Here is a 23156-nt window from a genome sequence, read left to right as displayed (position 1 = left end):
TGTGCGTGCATGTCAGAATAAGTGAGTGAATTTAAGTGTGAACAGAGGAGGGTTTAGTAAAGTGAGAGCAGGGGGAGAGAAAATAGGGACAGAGCAAGACAGAGAGAGAGAGAGAGAGAGAGAGAGGAGGGGAGGGGAGGGGAGAAAAGCTCTTGGCTAAAATGCAAATGAACCCTCATTAACTTGAGGAAAAAAGAAGGTGGTTGGCCTGTTATATCACAGATAACATAACTAACAGCCACACATACACACACACACACACACACACGTGCACACATTTCTGATAAGGGAGACAGCTGACTAAATTTTCCTCGGCACGGCACCTGACTCACTACCAGACAAATAGAGGTGGGAGGGTTGGAGAAGGAGGAAAGTATGGAAGATCACAACTGCCAGGAAAAGAAAGAAACAAAAAAAAAAGAAGAAATAACCCAGAGAACTGCAACAAACACACACTGAACATTCGAAGCCTTTAGCGCCACACACACACACCACACGAACACCATATGAGCAGAATAAGTAATTAAAGGATAAGGCTATTGATATTCTGTTATTGATCCAAAGGAGAGACTGAAACCAACAATGTGTTGGCTCATTTTTCAACACTTTCTGACATCCCTTCCTACCCTGCCTGTGGCGCTCGCAACCCAAACTCATTGGCTCTTTTCTGGAGACATAAATCTTAAATGGGGCACAAATATATAGTTTAATTTTTAAAAAGGTCTTATTATTAATTTCCTAAAAAATAAATAAATAAATACGGTGCAATGCTGTTTTTACTAAATGTTACTTAACCAGGAGTGAATAGCACATTTGTTAGAGACTTGGCGCCCTAATGAGTATTTATGGCAGCAGGACGCTGTATATGGGATTGACTCTAAATAAAATACAGTGCTCATGTTCATCGTAATGAAGGAACCTGTTAAACAGTGCAACCCTGATGCGTTTTTAATAGTTCTGACAACAATGAAGGTTTATGGCAGAGTGGGGAGAAGAAAAAAAAAACTATATTAGACTTCAGCTTAAAATTTCCAACCAGTTGACTTACCCTGATAATGAGAATTAATGTGTGGCTAAACATAGACTTTTTATTATCAAAAAATTGACACAGCATAAATAATTTTATTTTTGTAATTTAATTAAAGGGATGTGTTAAGGTCAAATGCAGATTAATAAATATTCAGTGTAATAAAAATTAGTATAAGGCAATGGAACACATGAGTAAAGGATCTGCTTTTTTTTGAAACTAGAGATTTTAACCTTAAGATGAACTCTGTGTCATTCTTGACATTTCATCTTTTTTTCCTCTTGCTGACATTAAAGGACTTCCATGGAGAAAGCAGCACAGCAAAAAAAAAAAAAAAAAGAGAAAAAAAGACTTAAAATGTCTCAGAAATGTGTGTGTATGTCTGCTCTTTATGAAATAAAAATTCATCTTGGAGCCCGAGCGTGGCGAGGGGGAACAAAGGAGAGAGTGAAAGAGTGAGGAAGGAGAAAAAAAAGGGAGGGAGAAACCGCAGGTAGAAGGCGTAAACATGGCCAATCACTCTCTCCATCTGCTTCTCCATCTGTGCTTCCTTTAATCCACTGAACCACCAGTTAGTGACCCCTCAATGCACACAGAGAGGGATGAAGAAAGATATAGAGAGGAAGACAGCAGCTAAGAGAAGGGAAGAGGGAGTGCATTGCTATGACAAACATACACTGCGGATGTTTGTCCTCAGAAATAAAACATCTTCATATCAACACCTTTCAGTGCGCGTGTGTGTGCGTGCGTGTATATCTCCTGTTAGATGATAGTACAATCATCACTTGAGACGCGTCAGCAGCTGTGGCACAAACAACATTTCTTCTCTTCTCCTTGTCTGACTCCATCTCGCTTCTTTTCAACAGGCCTGTATCAGTCTCTCTGCCAATCTTCCCTCTCTACTTTCCATTTCTCTCTCTCGGCCTGATTTCGTACCTTTTCTCATAACTTTCGCTCTCTTGTCAGATTTTCTACTCGCGTCTCCCCATTCCTCCTCATCTCCTCACCTGCTGTCATATGGCGGTTCCAGCCCGGTGGTTCCACCCTCCTCTGTCACAGCTCCTGCTCCCTGCTTTCTGCACATTTCCTCTCCCATCGATTCCCAGTCTCTACATCCATAGCAGTCCAATAGTCCTGTCTGCAGCTCTGCTTCCTCCCACCTCTTCTCTTTCACCTCTGCTGCTCCTCTCCTCTGCCTGCCTCCATCTTACTACTCTCACTTTCACACAGACAATGTGTAATTTTGAATGGAAAAAAACAGACACAGCCCCAGACAGAGAACATGCACTATTATTGTTGTTGTTGTTTTTTTGTAGTAGAGCAAACCGGCTCATTCTCTCCTTGTCGGTATTTTTCTGTTTTCACCTCTACCTTCTGTGTTTCTCTTTTCATTTTCACCTTCACACTCACACTCATCAGTGACAAAGAGGAGGGTCAAACCTACCTCAACTGAATTTTCATATTTAACTAATAGCTCTCTCACATTTTTCACCTTCCATAAATCTTTACGAGATTACCTTTGTAGAGCAGGTCACGGTAAGTACCATCAAACTGTGATACCTTAGGATGAGCATTTTGAAGCATAACTCTAAGGTATAATGAATAAAGATTTTATCACCCAATATAACAGATGATCATAATATATTTTCAGAGGATGATGGAGTTATTTCTGACTTTAAAACGTCAGACTTTCCACCACATCCCATCTGTCTCCTGTCACTCATCCCTTTGGCATTACTCAATGTTCTCAAGCCAAAACCCAAATGACAAAGCTGCCATTATGACTGTATTTTGCATTGTGGCATATCATTAATTTTTCACAGAAATTGTGCAGTTTAGTGGCTGTAATTAGCCAGCTTACTCATCTCTATTGAGAAAACGTGGCCTCAGCACTTATGCCAAGTATTTTACAAGCTGCTAATACTCTAGCTGAAGTGTTATTCTCGTCCCCTCTCTCTCTCTATCTCTCTCCCCGTCTCTCCGTCTCTCTCTGACCTCTCACTCAGTCAATCTCACCTCTTTCACAGGAGCGTCCCAGGTAGCCCGTCCCAGAGCAGTCACAGACGTAGCGATTCCAGCCCTCCCTGCAGTTGCCGTTGTGCTGGCAGGGGTTGGACAGACACTGTTTGGGTGGCTCTTTGGAGCACGTGGGCTTCACCCCGACTGCCCTCTGGGCCTCGGCCAGCCGCCGGATGTCTTTGCTCTGCCCGTCCACAAATAAGTCTCTGATGCAGCCCACGTAACCGTAGTTCAAGAGCGCCGTCCACACCTGAGCGAGAAATCGGAAACGGTCTTTAATGAGAGTGTTTGGTGGCTACAACTACATCTGCCACTTGTTTTGGCTCAGGTACTTCAATTTAGATCAGGTTCAGTTAATTTCTTACTTCTACTGCTTTAAAATGTGTTTCTCTTTGTTTGAAATTGGAAAATGAAATGTTTTCTGAATGTCATCTGAATATTAATGTAGAATGATTCAAGCCCTCGTCCACAGATCCTGATTTCCCTCAAACACTAAAAGCACTGTTCAGCTGTTCTCCAATTATATGTTTAACTTTTATTCAGTTTCTACATTTTGCCTCTTGTTTCGGATCTATTTTGTGTGTCTTCTATATCAGTGTGAGTGTACCTGTTGTTAGTAACAAAGACTGACAATTATTTGAATCATTGACAAAGCAATGAAAAATGTTATGTGCAGTCTTAAAGTACAAGGCAGCTAAATGTATTGTCGTGTATTGTCCAATGAATGGTCCAGACACTAAAGGTATTCACTTTGCTTTCATGTAAAATGAAGACAAGCAGCAAATTCTTACATTGAAGAACCTTCAAATGTCAAACGTTTGGCTTTTCTGCTTCAAAAATGACTCAAACAATTCTTCAGTTATGATTCTCGACAGTCTATAATGGAAACATATTAATTGTTGTAGCTCTACTCTTGAACAGTGCTCCTTACATTTGTTATCAGTAATAATAACAGAAATAATTACTAATTGGCTCAGAAAATCCCATCACACAGGAAACAAAAGAAACAACAAAGATAAATAATTAATTAAACAATTAATCATTTCAGGGAGGCACAGGAGTCATTTTGTAGTCACGCGTTTCATTCAATCTGTAGTCATGACCACGACACATCCCTCAGTATAGACAGTCTATTTGAGCATTTGCTACTTATTTAGTCTGTTTACAACAACACTGAGCACTTCATGTGAATTTTGATTGTTTGTTAGCGAGCACAGGCACAGTCTGCTTGAAGCTTGCTCAGATTTAGCCCCAAGCATCACAGGAGTAGAGCTACACCACCGAGCTGACATGCATATTACTGCTGCAAGAAGATGGTTAAAACCTTGACGTGAGGGCATCCGGTGGTCTGATGGTTAAGGCACATATCACATTACCGCAACATCCGTGGTTCACTTCCTGACTGCATGTCTTATCCCTCTCTCTCTAACCTTGTTTCCTGACTGAGCATTTACTAGACTGCAACAATGTTTCACATTTTTACTGGGAAAAAATAAAATAAATGCTTATCAATGCCGTTGACTTTAGATTTTCAGTCATTTCAGATTGTTGCAACATTAAAGAGGAACTATGCAGGATTTTTACATTAATTATATTATAATGATTTTTATTTTAAAAAGACCCCAAGGAGTTTGCTTTTGGTTATCAAAAAGTCTCATATTAATGTGGATGAATCTACATTACCCACACTTGTTAATGGGTCCATTGTCTTTATAGTTATTTTGATATTATTATTTAGTGGTCGGCTCACCCAGCATTTCCGGGTTTCAGTTTCCCGGACGCTGCCGGATCGCCGTTTATGGTCGGAACTACGACGGTATCTGATCGTCTTCGAACCTCCAATGTTCATTCTTGATTAATGAAAACATTCTTGGCAAATGTTTTCATTTTCGTCTGTCTTGCACCGGTCCAAGAATTTCACTGTGCGCGCGGAGGCTCATGGGAAATGTAGTGTGAAAACACTTCGCTTTCCGAAACTCCTCGTAGTCCCTTTAAATATAGTACTTATGGCTTAATAAATGACATGTAACTTCTTACAGGGAGAATGGAGTCTCTCTGCCTTCCACCGAGCATCTCTTGGCTGAAAAACAACTTTGCAAGATCAGCGCCGCCGACCCGGTGTCCCAGCTCTCGTCTCTGCTGCACCGCGACACAAACGCGTAACCTGTAATCTCTTGTTTATGACAGATTAAACTACACAAAGGAACCCGTTGAACATCGTATATGATATACAGTATAACGTTATGTACCGCTCTACTGATTGATTTCTCGCCGGCTTCGTTGCAAACAAGTGCACATGACCGAGAGGAGAGTTAGCAAAACAGCGGGAAAAGCGACCGGACTCGCATAGTTCCCCTTTAAACGCAAAACGTAGACACACACGAACCTCCGTAGGGAAGATGAGTCCAGCGCGGTCCTCAGGTAGTCCTCCGAGGTACAAGGTGTCATCCAGGTCCAGGATTTCGCTGTCCCCAGGAGCCGTGTACGCGGTTCTGACACTGTTCACAGAGATGGTTCCTGCATAAAGAAACCAGAGACATCAAAACAACTTCGATAATCACCGTGACCTTCAGTGTGAACATCCTCATCACAATCATCACTGTCATCACCACCATCACCATCACCATCATCTTTGTCATCATCATCATCATCCTTCCAACTTTCTTTGCACTCCTCCTCCTCCTCCTCCTCATCAGCGTTGTCGCTACTTATCACTGTGATAATCAGGAGTAGTGGAAATCCCTGCACAGGGCCTTAATCATGATTTGGTACCTTGAATCTGTGCCGCATAAAAGTGCCATGTCAAATTCTTTTTTTCTTTTTTTTTATCAACAATAAATCATTAATGTAATTATTTTTAGACATTAGTACAGCTACAGTAAACAAACAAGACCCCCACTGAGGAGACAGGCAGCCTCCACTGCAGGTTCCTACACTGTAATTGACACTGACAGGCAAATTATGACTATACTGCTACCAGGCTGCAAAACATTAAAAACCCTGCACTGTATATGCTGTATGGTTGGTGTTCAAAGGAGTGGGAGAGAAGACGGGCAAGAAAGGGATGTAGCATTCATGAAAGACCACAAAAGGCATTGTTTAAGTGCGTTTTATATCTGTATCAACAGGATTTGTGGCAGGAAGCGTGGGTTTATAGCAAATGTGGCCATAACTTTGAAAATACTAACAGTGCTGCCAGTAAGACGGGAGGCAAGCCACAGTGGCTTTCATTAAAACCTCAGTGTAACGGCTTTATATGAAGATATTACAATAAAAGTGACAGTGCTACTGTATATTGATTCAGTTAAAAAGGTGTATACAGCACCCTTAGAGTCAAGTTCAATAACCCCAATTTAAATTAAATACAGACAGCAGGCAGATGGCAGCCAAATGGCCTTGCTAGGCTCATTATCCTCCCCCTCCTTCTTATCAACCTCTGTGGTCAGGGTTAGCGTCAGAGCTGAGGGCCGTGACCGCACCTGAGCGCCCGTCCCTCTGGAAGTCCACATGATACCAGTCCCCATCGTTGACCTTCCTGTCGATGGCCTTGGTCTTGGTGGTTCCCGAGCCCATGTCCAGCAGCAGGTAGAGGTGTCCGTCCAGCATCTCGATGGCGAAGAAATCCACCTGTAAGTTAAAAAACACACACACAAACACACAAACACAACATCAGTATTCTGTAAAAAAGCAGAGACACTGATGACTGGCAATAAAAATGCAAATTGTAGCTTGGGCTTGCAGTCTACCCCTTTATGATTGGGTTCCTTGTGCAATGTCATTTAATTTTAGCGAGGATTAGTTCACCTATACATTTTTTTCTAATCTACATTGAACAGAAAACATGTTTTTCAGTTTTCTGAAATGTAAATACGATGACAGCCATCATGGAAGAATAATTTCTTGCTTTGTCAGAGTCATGATTCTGGTGGGGGGAACCCAATTTTTCAGAGGCAGTCAAGATTGACAGTCAACTTGGATTTTAAGTGCATGAAGTGAAATCACTTCAGTTAGGGATGACAGTGTCGTCTGTTCTTTCTTTTCAGACTGAAATATATTTGTTACGATTGGATGAATTTCCATGACGTTTTGTAGAAACACTTGTGATTCCACAGAAGCCTGTTGACTTCAGTGATCCTCTGATTTTTCCCTCCATCAACAGCACAAGGTGGAGATTTTTTCGTTCTTGGCGAGATGTTTCAACAAGTATTGGATTGATTGCAATTAAAGTTGGTCGATAGCCCTGTCCTGCTCATGATGAATCACAATCACTTTGCAAGACAAAGAGGATGAACATGGTAAAATATTATACCTACAATGTTTGTATTACTGTGAGCAATTGTGACGTTGCACGTACAGTACCACCTAATTACTGCCACAAACAGCTGCTGGCCTGAATGCAGACTCTTGTTTTCTTATGGTTTCAAGCTTTCCTTTGTTTTGTTTTTTAAAAAATGTGAATTATATTTTTCACCTTGATTGTGGGGGGTGTCCGTGGGTCCTTGCGGTCCATCTGTCTGGGTTTGCCGTGGCTGAAAAGCATCAACCCATTGGGCTCTGTGGTCCTGAAGTCAAAGGAGATGGATCCTGCCTTCTTCGCTGCCCACTTGCTCAGCGCCACGTAAGACTCTGGGGTGTCAAAGGTCACGGGGTCCAGCGTGGCCACAATCTCACACTTGAAGGACACCATCCCACTTACCTGCAGCAGATAGAAGAAGAAAAACTGAGTGTTTAGGATTGCTGGTGAATGAAAAATGTGGGTTATATCATCAAGACCAAAATGGTTCCTTTGTAGCCTGGGACTTCAATAAAGCCAGCTGCTTCCAACTGTGAAAGACAAAATGTTGCCCAAAATCCCTACAGTGTAAGTCTCACAGGGTCTGACAGGAGGTTACGATACAAAACGGTGTCGGTGTTACACGTACAAGAGGATAAGGTGTTGTCTGGCTCAAGTTTTACTCTGCTGTTGGAAGTGTGCATACCTTCATCTTTGGGTCTCCCTGTTTAGCCAGTCTGGACAGCTCCAACCGTACATCATTATTCTTGTACACCACCTTCAGGGGAGGGGATTGAGGGGGGGAAAGAATAAAACATGAATTCACTTTCAGGTTAAATAAAAGCAAGCCATTTTCTTCAATTATGTACCCTCTCCTTGGGTTCCTTTCAAATATAGAGAATTCATTATTGGTCATTTAACTCAGTGTTTTATAACAATAAGCAAAAAAACAAATTCTTAAGCCACAAAAGAGAAGAACGTCTGTATTTCAACTCAGGAAACATTTTTTTTAATTCAAGTGTTGTTGTATTTTTATAACAACCTTTTTTTGTGACAACCTTAAGACCAGCAAAACCACTCCAGCCTCATCTTTTGATAACTCCCATTTGTCCCTGCCACTTGTACGATCGCTTTTACTTTTTCTCTCTTCTTCCCTTTTCTGTTTCTCGCTTCTTTCCCTGACACAGTACGCTCTCTGACTGAGCTGTGTAAAGATTGTAAAGAGTGTGCTTGTGCTGAGCATTTTGATGTCAAGAGGGACGAGCACACACAGACTCTGCTTTATTAATCCAGACCTCTTTCTATGACCTGTGAGCAACTCGGCAAAAAAAAATTCTCCACTGCATTGGCTTTTCACCTCTGTTTTTAATTTTCTGTGCGTCATGTGCTTTTGTGTGTGCGCGTGTGTGCATGCGTAGTGCAGTGAGGGTGATTCTTGAATATAATACGACCTGCAAGTGTGCAAAATGGTGCTGGCGTGTGGGTGTGTGTGCGTGGAGGAAATGTGGCTGCACCGCATAAAATGCACAAAATTGTTACAGCTGTGATCGTTCATGCGCGTGATTCACTGCATACATCTTAATTTGCTCACACGGATTATCATATCATCGTATTAAATATGTAAATGTGCCAGCGGAGGGTTCACTTTGACAGAGGCAGCCTCGTTTAAACACCATCAGTCTTAATGAAGCAACACAGAGCGCATTCACCACTGATACAGATAGCTCTCTGTTTGGCACATCATCTGTCGGCTTGTTTGGTTGTTTGTTTATGCCTCTGTGTGAGTCTGTGTGAATGAAATGGAGACTTAGACAGGGTATGTATATAATGGATGTAAGAATGTATTTGGACTTTTGTTGTGTCAAGTGCTGTGTATGAATATGTATGTTATTTTGTGTTTGACTATTTTTTGCCAGTGTGTTGGTGTGTTTTATTGGGTATATTCGCGCAATTCCTGCAGTGTATACATGCAAAGATTGTTTTCACGTGTATATGCATATGTATTAGTGTGTTTTCCTCAGTGTGTCATGTGTGAGTTTTTTGTTGTTGCAGTGTTGTGGCCCATTTCAAGCACAGCAGATAGATGGAACGTCTCTGTGGCGTAGCTAATTAGCATGTTAGTGCTTAGTGCTGTATCTACTCCCTCAACGACACTCATCACTGATTCTCTCTGATGCTGGGGAGGGTGTGTGTGTGTGTGTGTGTGTGTGTGTGTCTGGGACTGTTTGTGGTAGTCTGCCAAATGGAAGTATTTCTGTGTATGTGTGCGCTTTATAAGATAATGTGTGTAAAATGTTTGCGTGATGCACGACAGACAGGCAAAAGGAGTAAGGGAGAAAGATAAAGTGTGAAAAAGAGGGAAGAGTGGTGTTTTTAAAACTTTAGAAGACACAGAAATCTGAGTATATAAGCTGGGCTGTCTGATAATTAAATATTATCATTCATAGACTCTCAGTGGAGTCATATTGTGAAGAACAGATCATGTGGAGATTATATCAGTGGCTTATTTTCTCTAAATGAATAATTCTGATCAGACTGTAGTAAAAAATTGATACTGAAGGAGATATTCAAATATATTGTGAATCAATACAGGGAAATGTGGTATTTTACTTAATTATATCTCCAACCAGTATGAGAACATCATATGCAATGCTGGCATATAAATATATACTATGTGCATATGTAAATGTCATGCACACATCCCACCTCTTTGAGACAGCCCATGAAGTTATTGCTGACTGGAGAACCGGGCAGGTCAGCGGTGCTGGGGCTGCCTCCCACATAGAAGAAGTCGTCGGAGCCCAGCATAGTGTAGTCCTCCTGGGTGTAGCCCGTGGTGGTCAGGATGCCGTCCACAGAGATGGTCACCTACACAACAAAGCACAGGGAAAGGACACGCTATATACTCACACCAAAGGTAGCGCTAAGCGCTAGCTAGGCGCTGACCAGCCAAATTAGCCCCCGTTACTCTGGTAACCAATGTGTATGCAGTCTGGAGGGGAGAAGGCCTGATTGGTTTTGGGAATTGGCCAGTTGGTCTGTTGGGACTTTGATTTGGTGTGATTGGATTAGTGCTAACTGTGTAGTGTAATTCAGTAGTGCTGCCTCTTGACTTTGCTTGTTCTCCTGGCATTTGGAAAAGCTGCTAACCACGGCTAAATGCCACTCAGTCCCTGGACCTACGGTTAGTAATAGTCTCTGTAGCTCCGTCTACTATTAGTACACTCAGAGTCCTGCTATGTGGTCTGCCTCCTTCTGCCTGTCAGCAGCAGCTGCAGCACAGGATGACAACTAGATCCTGTGTGTGATTAATAAAGATTTACTGTTACCCAAAGCTTCAGGGCCACCATTGGTGGTTTATGACTCTCCACACCCAGATTTCATATCCAGTCTATTATCCTGTCACTGCATTGTACTGACTTAACAAAACCGACTAAACCAACACGATTTGTGCAGTGCTGAATTAAAAGGCTAGCCTCATCTTCTATGTATGATAATGTGACCTTTACCTGAAAAAGTTTGACTCTTAATTTCTCTGAGCTGCTGTATCTTCAAACAGAACGTACTCTTTGATTTCTTCCTTATACACCAACAACATCTTTTACTTAATGCTCAACCTTTATCCACCTATATGACACCGGCACTGGTGTTCTTGTTATTTAACCAGCCCGTTCTGCTGCATAATAGACTGTACAGGGGGCTTGTAGCTAGCACATATAGCCAACTCTGTCACATGTAAATCACAGTTAAGTGTTATCACTTCATATTCTACAGTACATTAATTGTCCATGTTCAACCGCTCATAAAGCTTGTGAGCTCTTTCACTTTCTCACTACGGTAAGTCCACTTGCACTGAGGGTGCTTATCAGTGCCAGGCAAACTTTGCCCGGCCAGGCAGGCAGGTGTTAGTAAAGTATCCGCAGGCTTCATCGTGCTACACAGTAGGTGTTAGTACTATTTACTTGTTAGTAGTTGTTAGTTGTTGCACTGCTGGCAGCCACAGTGGTGTTACTGGTGTCAGGCCAAGCTGTGTGGGGTTACTGAGGTTAGGGTTAATGGTTTCAATGTTGTTAGTAGTTGTTGTGATGATGTTATGTTGCTGTGTTGGTGAATTGTGATGATGGTGTTAGTTAGTTAGTATGTGGTTTGGGGGGTTTGTTAGATCAGCGAGTCTGGATGGAATGACACACGGACGAACACACACAAAATTTGATGCACGCACACGCACAGGTGTCGGATGGGTTATGGCTCATTCCTGACACACACACACACACGCACGCACACACACGTTGCACACACACGAACTCACATAAATATATAAACATGCAGTCTGTTCCTCTCACTGCATGCAGCCACTGGCAGAGTGGACACAGTAGATTGAAAAAACGACAACAGAGGAACAGAATGAATCATAGCACAATGAGCGGCATGCAGAGGAAGAGTGGCGGACAACAAAATCAAAAGAAGAATAAGAGAAAAAAAAAAGAAAGGAGGGGGCAAGGAGGGGTTTCCTCTCTATCCATTTTACGGACCAATCAGAGAGGGGAGTGGGGGGGAGGGGGGTTTCTGAGTCACGCCATGCAGGAAAAGGGAAGAAGGGCTCGCCATTTGCGTGCAGGTGAGGGATGAGCCAATCAGTACACGCCTACTGTACATGTCAGTCACAGAGGATGATGTAGTGAAAAAAACGGTAGAGAAGGAGGGGGGTAGAGGACTTAAAGAAAAAAAGTGGTTGGCAAGGAGGGGAAGGGGTGGGGGCTGGGAGAGGGGGGGGGGCTTTTTAAGCGTAAAAGATTACCAACCGCATTTATCCTTTTATTGGTTTAGTTTTGATGTCTATGGTTCAAAAGGAAATAGACACGGGGAAAACCCAAACTAAGAAACAATTAGAATGATATCTACCGAACAATGGAGTTTGTTTACCATAGCGTGTCCAATGCCTGAGTGCTTTGTAGAAGAGGGGGAGAAAGGAAAGCAAAAAAACTGTGAACAGAACAACTTCGGGAACAAAAAAAGGAAAGCTAGAAGGCCTCTGGTGAGGTTAGTAGTAGTAGGTTGGTTGGAGTGTTTTCGCTAGGAGAAGGGCACAGGTTAGGTTAGTAGAATGAATCATTCCATGGATGGTGGTTAGTTTCACTAGCAGGTTAGTAAAGTTAGTAGTCAAGTTAGTAGTACAAACAGGCAAACGGCAAAGGCAGGGCACAGGTGGGTGACAAGCACTTCAGTGCTAGTGACCCTCAGTGTTCTAGTATAGTCCACGCTCTCTATATACAATCACTCACTCATTTATTCACACACACACACACACAATTGAAAAAGCACTCACCTAGAGCTGAGAGCAGTGCTGGTCTGGTGGTTAACCCACTGTAAACTAAGACCAAAACCTCAGGTATTTTCTTCCTACCACAGCGTCACTGCAGTTGGACAACAGACCACTGACCGTAGCTTTTTACATTGATTAGTGTCTTGCTGCGGACTATTCAGCCATTTTCACCTGGAACATCTGCAGCAGTCACTGTGGTTCACCATACGACTCAAATACACATTTACTATAAGCTCTTGAACAACTTGACTTGAATTAGCTCCGCTGATGACATTAATTTTTAAATCTCAGTATTAGTATTTGTCAGTCAATCTTAGTATTTGTCAGTCACTTCTCAAACTCATTTACTCATCGTTTCATCTCAGTTTCCCAGGGCTCAAAGTGAAGTCTTCGAGATTCTTGTTTGCTCCAATCAACAGTCACAAATCCAAAGAAATATTCACTTTACAATGATATAAAACATACAAAAGCAGCAAATCCTAACATTTGAGAAACTAAAACAAGCCAATATTTGGACTTTTTGCTTGATAAATGAATTACACGATTAATCAAAATAGTTAAATTTCTTACCACTAATCATTTCACTCCTAACTAAAGTCCAAACAAGCTTAAATCTACGTGTTTATCTGCTTCTCTCCCTATGACCCTTAAAATCCTCTCCGAGGTTTATCAATAATTGCGACTTCTATATCTCCTCTCCTTTCCGCCCGGTCGCTCACTCGTCCATCTCCTGTTGTCTGGTTACCTGTCTCAGGTTGCGGGTGACCTTGACGTCGTGCCAGGCGTTGTCGTTGAACTTGCCGTTGACGGGCTCCACCAAGGCCTCAAAGGCCCCGGAGCCGAGGTTGATGACAAGCGACACGGCACCGTTCTTCAGTGCCAGGTTGACATAGTCGGCTGACTTGCCGGTGTGCAGCATCAGGCCGTTGCGCTGCAGCGTCTTGAAGGAGAGTGTGATTTCATCGCTGCTCGACTGGATGGGGTTGGGCGACAGGTCGTAGCAGAAGTACTCTGAGCCCTTGAAGGTGGCGACGTATTCTTCGCGAGCTGGGGAGGAGGAAGAGGAAACGGAGATGCGATGAAACCATTACACTCGTTGTTGAACATTATCATGATTAGTGCAATATCCGAGCTATGCTGCTTCCTTCCTACACTGCTCTTCACAATATGTTCAAAGATGATAAAATGGTGGGTGTTCATCAGAGCAAGCCAAGTAAAACAAAGCTCAGTTGGGCCTGGTTAAATTTGATTCAGATGTGCAGTCGAGAACATATTGTTGAAGATGCTGAAAATGTTGTTATTGTCAAGCAAAGCCTCACTGATGCCAGCACTTGGAAGAAACACTTCCTTCCATACCTCTAATCGTACCATGGAGTGGTGTGTAAACAAGCTTTGATCACTCATGTGGGTTGGAGATTAAACAGTGTGGATGCGAGAGAGACAGTCGTGAGTCTGTAGCATTCCAAACTCGTTACGAAACCTGCCATCCTCTCTTTTGAGAGAACAGCTGTGCTGGCAGTCTGAAGTGATGTGGTCTTGTTTGACAACACGGCTCATTTCGGGGTGTTCGAGTTGTGTTTTTGCACATGTATGTGTGGCGGAAGTAAAAAAGGTTAGAAAAGAAAAGGTTTGGAGAAAAGGGTGGAGAGAGAGACAGCTGATAATGAAGATGGAGAATAGCGGTACGTAAGAAAACATGGCAGCCAAAGCAGGCAGGGTTGGCCAATTAGAATTCAGAATAACAGGCAGTCAGCCAATAGCAACTTACCTTGCACATCCTCAGTGACCCCCAAGGACACTAGACCAAGGTTTCGCAATCCATCATCCTTAAGCTCACACTCTGTTATCTACTCTCTCACACCTACTCACATACAAGTCTTCAGCCGTATACTCGAGCCGGCAGAGGAACAAATATGCACACCTACACACATCTGCGTGCAAAAAAAAATGATCAGACTTTTTTGCGCTGGCATACACAAGCAGGGGCGACATTATCTGTCTCCTTCACACCCCCTCCCCCAATGCTTCACCCTTCCTCTGCATCCACTCTAGCATTCTCCTCACCATCGTCCCTATATCTCTCACACCTCCACCATTCCTCTCACATCTCGCTGGCCTCTTTTTTTCCCCTCTCTCTCTCTCCCTCCCTGCTCTGTGCAGCCTGTGGCATAACCACCATCTTGTAGTTCACGATAATGAGGAGGGGAATTTAACACACACTAGGTCAGGCTGGAGCAAGACAGACACTTGGTGAGGAACTGCTGGAGAGAAGAGGAGAGGAGAGGAGAGGAGGGGAGATGAGTGGGGGGTTGCCACGCCATGAAAAAAGACTTAAGTGTAATAGGTTATTAAGGTACGAGAGGCAAAGAGAAGAGTATTGAAATGGAATCGGCTGCACTTGAGTGAATATAACTCAGAGAGAATAATAAGAAGTTAAAAAAAAAAGTGAGAATATATCACAATTCAAAGAGCAATTGTGGTAAATTGTCTTTCGTTCCTTCTGTTGCATGAAAAAAATCCCAAGGTGTGAATGCCAATATATGAGTGAGAAACAACCCGTTGTTTGCCAGCATGTGTGAGTTCTCCCTTGTGTATGGTTCCTTCCCTCCCAGCATGTTAATTATGAGTGTGTGTGTGTCTGTGTGTCTGTGTCTGTGTGTGCAAAAAAGAAAAAAATGTTTGCAACTTTGTGCTCGAGCATACCAATGTGTGTACGTGTGCACGCAGCAGTATATGCTTTTTTATGTGCGCATGAAATGTGTGGGGGTGTGGGTGGGTGCTGGTCTCTGTAAATATTGGTGTATTGCTGTCAGAAAAGCTATTACCAACTCGGGGCCTCGGGCTAGTCTTAACTGAGAGGAGCGAGAGTGAGGAGGAGGAGGAGGGAAGAGAAGGGAAACACACACAACAAGCACACACACACACACACACATACACATACACATACATACATATACGGTATACAGAAAAAGAGCAGCTACCACAGTCGCGCATACGCACTGACACACGCATGCAGACACGGAGACAAATGTAGATGAGGTGTCAGAGTGAGGAAGGAGGGGGGGTGCATGGGGGGGTGTTCACAATGAGAACACACGCAGCCGTCCAACAGCATTCAGGCAGTAATTTACAGAGGTGCCATTAGGCTTCAGTGTGGTGCTCCACCATTCTGTTGCTAATTTACAGACTTGTCATTAGAGCAGACAGGAGCACATAAAGCATCACGGCATCGATCTGGAAGCTCTGGCCCGCAAACACTCACTCCTTGTTCTATTACATCACACGCACAACGGGAGCACGCACACCCAAATCAGGCGTGGAAAATGCATATTGGGCTCGACACCAAGCGCGGTGATAATAAACGCGCGTCGCGCATGGGTGTGTTTCAGCGCACGGATAGGACACGGACACGCCTAAAAAAAAACAAAACAAACACACACAAGCCGAGCGTGCACGGCAAACGCGCACGCTCTCGAGTGGGCAGGTTGGAGTGGATCTGTTGTAGCTCAGATAAATGGAGTGAGTCAGTATTAGCTCAGAGTAAACAGTGAGACAGACACTGACATAAACACCACATGTCACACTTCATCCTGTGGAGAGCTCTGTCGATCAAAGCAAGTGAACAGGAGAACGGAGGGATACACTGAAGGAGGGAAATGAGAGGAGGGAAGACAGAAAGTAAGAAAGAAACTAGATTATTTAATTTCTTGTGGAGATTTTAAAGCTTCACATTCGGATTCATACATCAGTTTTTGTAAATATTTAAATCGATTTTGTACTGCTAGACAGATCATCTAATTAACTGATGGGTTAATTTGACAGAAAATCAATTTACATCAATCTTACATAATAATCAACTGGCTGTTGATGAACACCACCATGAGTTGGTTTAAGCCTCTGAAATATAAGCATTTACTATGTTTTATCATTGTAAATTCAGTTTTAGTTTGACAAAATAGGCAATCTAAAGATGTCTTCTTCTCTTCTGGGCATTTTACTTCATTATTTCTTTTGGACATTTTACACACTGAATGATTAATCGACTGCCCTAAAAACTTATCAACAGTTTAATTGATGCTCAGCTTTAGTTGTATAATAATCTTTTGATGCCGCTTTATCTGACTAAAAATGTGTTTCATTTTCTCAGCTCTCCCTTGGAAAACAGATCTTGATCTGAGTGAGACGGATTAAATTAAGTAACTGAAGGAAAACAGAGGAGAGGAGAGAAGGGAGGAAGAAGGGAGGAGGAAGAAGGCAGGTGGTTGTGTGCCAGAAAAACTGAGGAAAAATATGCAATGAATGAACTAATAAAGCAGGGGAGGGGATGAAATATGGAGTCTATAGGAGGAGTGGGAATAGGTAAAATGTAAAGATGGAGGGTGATTGGCATTAGACCTTGAAGGCTATCATTAAACTACTACTCTAATGAATAAAGCATTCTGTGGGGAGGCAGCAGGGAGAGACGGTGAATAACTGATCTGATGGTTGCTGCTGGGACCAGCTGCAACCGAACCGCCCCTCCAACCATCAAACACACATCACTTGGATTTCACTGTGTGTTTGTGTGTGCATATGGCAAAGTGTGTGTGTATGTGTGTGTCTCATATGGCTTTGTCTCTTCTCATGGGTCTCCTCCTCAACATTTCACACACTAATTTGTCATTTCCATGGCAACCCTGTGTTGCAGGGGCTATGGCAAATATGAATGTGCTCGTGCATGTGTGTTTCAGGGAGTGAGGGAGACAGGAAGAGAAATGGAGAAGGAGGACGAGAGAGAGAGAGAGAAAAAGAGTGATTGAGTGAACAGTACATTATCATGGACAGCTGTACTGAATCAAAATGGCGGATGGAGGCTGGGAGCACATCAGGGGAGCCTACATTATACAGCACCTGATAGAGGGAGCAGGGTGGAAAAAGAAGCAGGGTAGAGAAAAAAAGGGGAAAGATGCACAAGGAGGGGGGAATTTGAAAGAAGAAGGGATGGAGGAAAAAAAGAGGAGACGGAGGGACTCATTGAGATGGGGGACACAAAATGGAAGAGGGTGAAGAGAGAAAAGAGGTAGAAGGGTAGAAAGAGAGACAACGAAAGGGAGTGGCAGAGAGAGAGAGGGATGGATGGCTTGAGAGAACGGAAAGAAAGAAAAATGCTGGTGTATCTAAATCCCAGTGTAGCAAGCCTCAATCATGGCAGCCCTGTCATTCTGGAGATAGCACACTGCAATTCCCCTGCACCTCGTTTTTAGCCCACCATGCAGTTCTGCTATCAGCTTCCCTCAGACCATCCACACACACACACACACACATACACACACACACATTATAAACTCAAACATCCTGCATGAAGGCATCCCTCCTTAATAACAGACAGGTGGATTAACTATATACTCACACAGTACACAGATAGATGACCAGTGTGGGGAAATGTTATGTAAATGCATGCTAATATATGCATAGTCTCCATATTAACTTAAAGTGTGAAAATCCATACAGTCAAGTTCACTAGAGGATACGACTGCCGCTTCCATCTCTATTCAGTGATATACAGCATCTGGCTTTGAAACCGATTGGGCTATCACATCACAGCCAAGGGAGCAATACTGTAGAGGAGGATATTACTGTCAGGATACAAGTGACAGATTGGTTGTCTGCAGCGTTAAGCTCTTATTCCTCTTTTTGTTGGTGTTGTTCTTAAATTGAAGACATTCATTCCCAACATGAGATATATACGAGAGAGTTTAAAAAAAGATATGAGACACAGGCTTCGTGTTTTTTGTTTTTTTTTGGCCCCAAAGTAAAACTAGTGCATGGAATGTCACATTATAGTCACACATTACAGATCAAATTATTTATTGACTGAAGGACTGCAGCTAGAGCTGCCGTGTTTTGGTGCCGTAATTGACTTATTATACAATATCTTTTTTTTTTAAGTCCACAAATTGTTTCCTGTGCGTTGATTTATTTCTGGTGGACAGTCACCATTAACCGCCATATATCTATTTTATATTTATGAGCACACCGCTCCTCTGTCCTCTGCTCTTTTGGAGAGGCAGAGTTGCAGTGATCACACACAAGAGCATAGAGGAGAGCAGAGCAGAACCAGGTGAAGGTAAGGTAATAGAAGATTACCAAAGTAAACATAATTTTCTATTATCAAACTTTGCTGCAAGTGGTATAAAAATTAAAAGTAATTTCATCAAACCACCTGTTCAATTAGCAACAAACACAACTGAGGTATTGTCTTTGCCTTTAACACATCATCACTGGTGTTAACGAGTTGTCGGGAAACACAGAAATCATAGTTGTCTGTCTCTGTCTCACTAATTATTTTAGTTTATCACCTTTGTGTAAGTGCAGCAGAGAGTTGTAAAGTTAACAACAGGCTGAGACAAGTCGATTCAAATCTTGTTCTGAAATCCGTCTTGTTTAAAAATGACCAATGATCAATAAGGATATGGATAAGATTAAGATGAAATCCTAATGATACTTCTCTCTACAAGTGCTTAGTATCTGACTTCAGAGGGATGAACACATCAAAGTTCAAGTCTTACTTCACCAGTGTTATTTTGTGTTTATTATTTTTTCATAGCGCACAGTGAGATCATTCACAAACATGTAAAGGATTACATAATTTGTAAGCGTTGTCTTGTCTACTCATTAGTAGGGAGAGCTTCTAATATCTTTTGTCCTTGTAGCTGATTAATACTCTCATGGAGCCATAAAGTCGTCGTCTGCTGCCTTAGAGTTTACACTGTGGAAGTGATTGAGAAAATGTTTAGGCCAGGATCTGGGTTTATTGACCATGCCAGAATGTCATTTAGATTTTCTGGAGGAAAATAAATCGTTTACATTAATCGACCGTTTTATTGGCTTTTAGTGGCAGCACTAGTTGCAACCAACTACACCGTTTTTTCTTCTTCTTTATATATACTAGGGTTGTTCGGTATACCGGTACTAGAGTGGTACCGGGGTACTGACGCATTTAAAACGGTACCATACTGCGCTTAGATGGGACCGGTACTTTCATTTTGCGCCGCCGGCAGCGGTGACGTCGCCGCGTTAAGTCGCCGCATTGTAATTTGAGCCGAGGCGAGCGAGTGAGCGAGTCACAAACGAAGCAAGGTGCTTTTTTTTATTACCGTTACAGCGCCACCTGTCCATGTGCCTGTGTTTATGTGTGACTGTGTGTGTGTGTGTGTGCGTGCCGCACGCGAGAGAGACGGGCCGCCACAGACTCGTTAATTAATGCAAACAGCTGGTTGATAAGTCCGTTTTTACCCGGATCACCACTGGCATGCTCTCTGTCTCTGTGTCTCTCTCTCTCTCTCCCTCTCTCTGTGAGTGAGTGAGTGAACAGCGCTACGCGGAGATGAATTAACGGAGCGATATTGCGTTGATGGGGGGGTGGGGGGGGGGGCTTGGTCTTGATTCTGTGGCGCTGCATATGGGAAACAATAGGTGTGTGTTTGTGTAAAATGAACGTTTGTGTTTCATTCTATAAACTACTGAGAACAATTTCTCCCAAAAATTACAACTGGTCAAAATAACAAAAAAAGATGCAGTGTTTTCAGACCTCAAATAACGCAGTTGATAATCATTTTTAAACAGACCACTAATGATTTAATTTAGGAAGAGTTCAGTAGGCTACTGATGCATATGTTATAGTTCTAAGATTTTCTATTAAAATAAAGTCAATAATGACATTTTTTGTGTTCTCTTTTTATTTGGAAAAGTACCGAAAAGTATCGAAAAACATTTTGGTACCGATACCGGTACCAAAATGTTGGTATCATGACAACACTAATATATACCGTAATCTATTAATATGCAGATTATTTTCTTGTTAAATTGAATTATTGTCGCAAGCCTATCTTTTTTATAATTTGAAGAAAAAAAAAAGATTGTCAGCATATAGTCGTCAAATGACCAATTGCTCTAATAGGTTAATTGAAAAAATGATCAGCACAGTCAGTAATGAAAAGAATATGCCCAATAGTTTAAAGAGAGACAAAATATGGTGAGAAATGCCCATTTCAGTCCAACACGATGTGTTCAAAACCCTAAAGTCTTCAACTTACAGTAAAAAAAAACCAGACAAAGCATTGTTGATTGGCAAAAACAACATTATTTTTTCCCAAAAACTTCAATCTGAATTTTCCTTGAAGCACAAACAGAATATAAATAATATATTGTATTGTTCATATATTGTACTTTGTAGTTCATTTTAAGAGAAAAGTACAATGAGCAGCACACTTCCAACCATTATGTTCCTTCTTATTATCTTTTTATTTCATGTTCCTTTTGTTTCTTTTATCTGTGCTCATCTCTCTCTCTCTGTCTGTAGCTTGAATTTGGCCTTCTCTCTGGTACCCAGGGAAACCGGCTTGTTTCCATGACAATGTCTGCAGGCAGAACAGCGTATTTGTCTTAAGCTCGATAAGATCAGAGTCAGTTTCATTCCTCTTAGACACACACCCGCTCAGACATGCGTGCACACACACACTCACACACACACACACACACACATGCATCATGGAACATATGCACATAAGAGGCTGTAAGGCAGTGTAAAGCAGACGCACTGGCAAAATGGGTTTTTTGTTCAAACAGGCAGTCGAACCCATTTGAAAACCATAAAGTTACATATACGCGCACAGAAAAATGAGGTTGCTCAAGATTTGCATGCATGCAGGTCCACACACATCCTGCACACACACACACACACCTAATGAAACCCTCTTACAGCAGGTTGTTAACAAATAACAAGAGCATAAAGACCCCCTTTTCATAAAGGTAATGTAATAGGTTTTTAATGAAATCGGCGGCTATTTCTGTTGTTGTAGTTATGCCAGACAAGTACTACAAGTAAATTAGTGTTTTTGTGTGTGCGTGTGTATGTGCATGCCTGTGAGTGTGAGTGTGTGTACACCCGTTCGTGTGTTTGTTCTTCGTCTTGGCAAACAGCAAAGAAATGAACTTCAAATGCCAGATGGGGTACTGGAGTGAATCGCCAATTGGGCCACTACCCTCAGCAGCACCCGCCCAGACACAATGGAAATTGCTAGAACAGGTAATAGACAATTGGGAGCACACAGACTAGCTTGTTTGGAGAGAGTGTGTGGCTGTATGTGTGTTTTTTGTGTGTGTGTGCATGTGGAAGTCTTTGATGACATATCTGCATCACTGATGAATACCATCCTGGCTGATGCGAGACTGTGTCAAGTCGGGGAGCCCAAGGAGAGATGCAGCGCCCCTGCTGAGAGACGCTGCAGTCTTATCTCCCCTCCTGTCTCCCCCCAACGTGTCCGACCTTCTCTTTCCACCTCTCTTTTCCCACTTTCTGAATGCGCTCCTATCTTTCCTCACCATCACTTTTCTACACTCCTTTACCCTATCCCCCCTCCTCCTCCTCCTCCTCCTCCCACCCTGCCTCACACTCTTGCAGCCTGCCTCCGCTCTATCTTTCCCCCTTCATCCTCTGTGAATGGGAAGTCCGTTTGATGTCTTTATTTTTAGGCGATAACAGGGTGCATTGGCTTTGGGTGTTCCCTATTAGCGTTGCAGTGAATACGCAAAAATGTTAATTTGTACACTTGCTAACAGGATGATAATTGCATACAATTACCAGCAAAATGTATACATTTACCAGTGGGACTGTTTCACATATCCCATGGTGAATTTGTGTGTATTTCCTTGGTTATGTGGGGGTTGAGCTCTGTATGTGGTTCTGTGACTTTCATTACAAGAACGGCATGGGTGTTAAGCATTAATGAGTGTTGTAGTACGGTACTGTAATGGGTGTTAGTAAAAGCTGAATTAGTCCCATTAGCAGAGAGGGTATATGAGGGCAAATTGTACATTTTAACTTTGTTGCAGTTTCTTTATCACTGCTGATGGCTAAGGGTGGGCATGACTTAGTTTTAGCACTTTACTTTTTTCCCCCCTACATTTAATTTTTTTTTTTCCCCCACAGTTCAAGATGTAGAAATCAAGACCCAAATTCATGCCAGTCACTGAGGCAGGCAGCCAATCACAAGACACTTGCCTCTTATCACCAAACGGCTTTCTCCCAGCATGAGTTGGAGACTGTTCACTTGCCCATCTCGCTTAATTATGTCAACTTGCCTAGCTTGCTGCTGCTACTATACATGTTCACTAATTTGTCTAGTTGTTTGTCGACTAATTGATTAATCGATTGTCTTTACAATACACACAACATAGTGAAATCAATTAGTATCAACATACAATTAATTCGAAACAATTTTATTATAAAGTAAATATTACACTTATTTTGAAACAAATAATATGTGTTGATACTACTGTAGTTTCCCAATTTGAAGGCACAATGCTTATCTTTTGTCATATTGTGTCTGAATGATGATGGTAAATTAAATATGTTGGGGGAAATCTTTCACTGTTTTCTTACTAGACTGATCAATTGCTCAAGAAAAATAATCAACAGATTATTTGATTGGCTGCCTTCATGTAAACACGGTGGAATTAGAGAATGTGTTTGA

The 23156-nt window shown here is 42.3% G+C and overlaps 1 protein-coding gene across 16 annotated transcripts in view; it reads right to left on the bottom strand.

Moving 5' to 3' along the window:
- The window catches only part of nrxn1a (neurexin 1a), a 62807-nt gene that overhangs the window by 26361 nt on the left and 13290 nt on the right, over positions 1 to 23156 (bottom strand). For 9 of the 16 annotated variants that reach the window (XM_085761079.1, XM_085761088.1, XM_085761084.1 and 6 more), the window contains 7 exons: positions 13388 to 13689; positions 10026 to 10187; positions 8026 to 8097; positions 7518 to 7742; positions 6526 to 6673; positions 5433 to 5563; positions 3044 to 3296 (listed from right to left, as the gene is read on the bottom strand). In XM_085761079.1, coding sequence (XP_085617205.1) covers positions 3044 to 3296; positions 5433 to 5563; positions 6526 to 6673; positions 7518 to 7742; positions 8026 to 8097; positions 10026 to 10187; positions 13388 to 13689 — 1293 coding nt within the window. Of the gene's footprint in view, positions 1 to 3043; positions 3297 to 5432; positions 5564 to 6525; positions 6674 to 7517; positions 7743 to 8025; positions 8098 to 10025; positions 10188 to 12242; positions 12267 to 13387; positions 13690 to 23156 lie in introns of all 16 variants that reach the window. The other 7 variants (XM_085761077.1, XM_085761087.1, XM_085761081.1 and 4 more) reach the window with 1 other exon arrangement.

Source organism: Trachurus japonicus, chromosome 19, assembly GCF_045865225.1.
Source record: "Trachurus japonicus isolate A0001 chromosome 19, Traja_1.0".
In the NCBI taxonomy this organism is placed as follows: Eukaryota; Metazoa; Chordata; class Actinopteri; order Carangiformes; family Carangidae; genus Trachurus; species Trachurus japonicus.
This window is presented reverse-complemented; position numbering and strand designations above follow the sequence as displayed.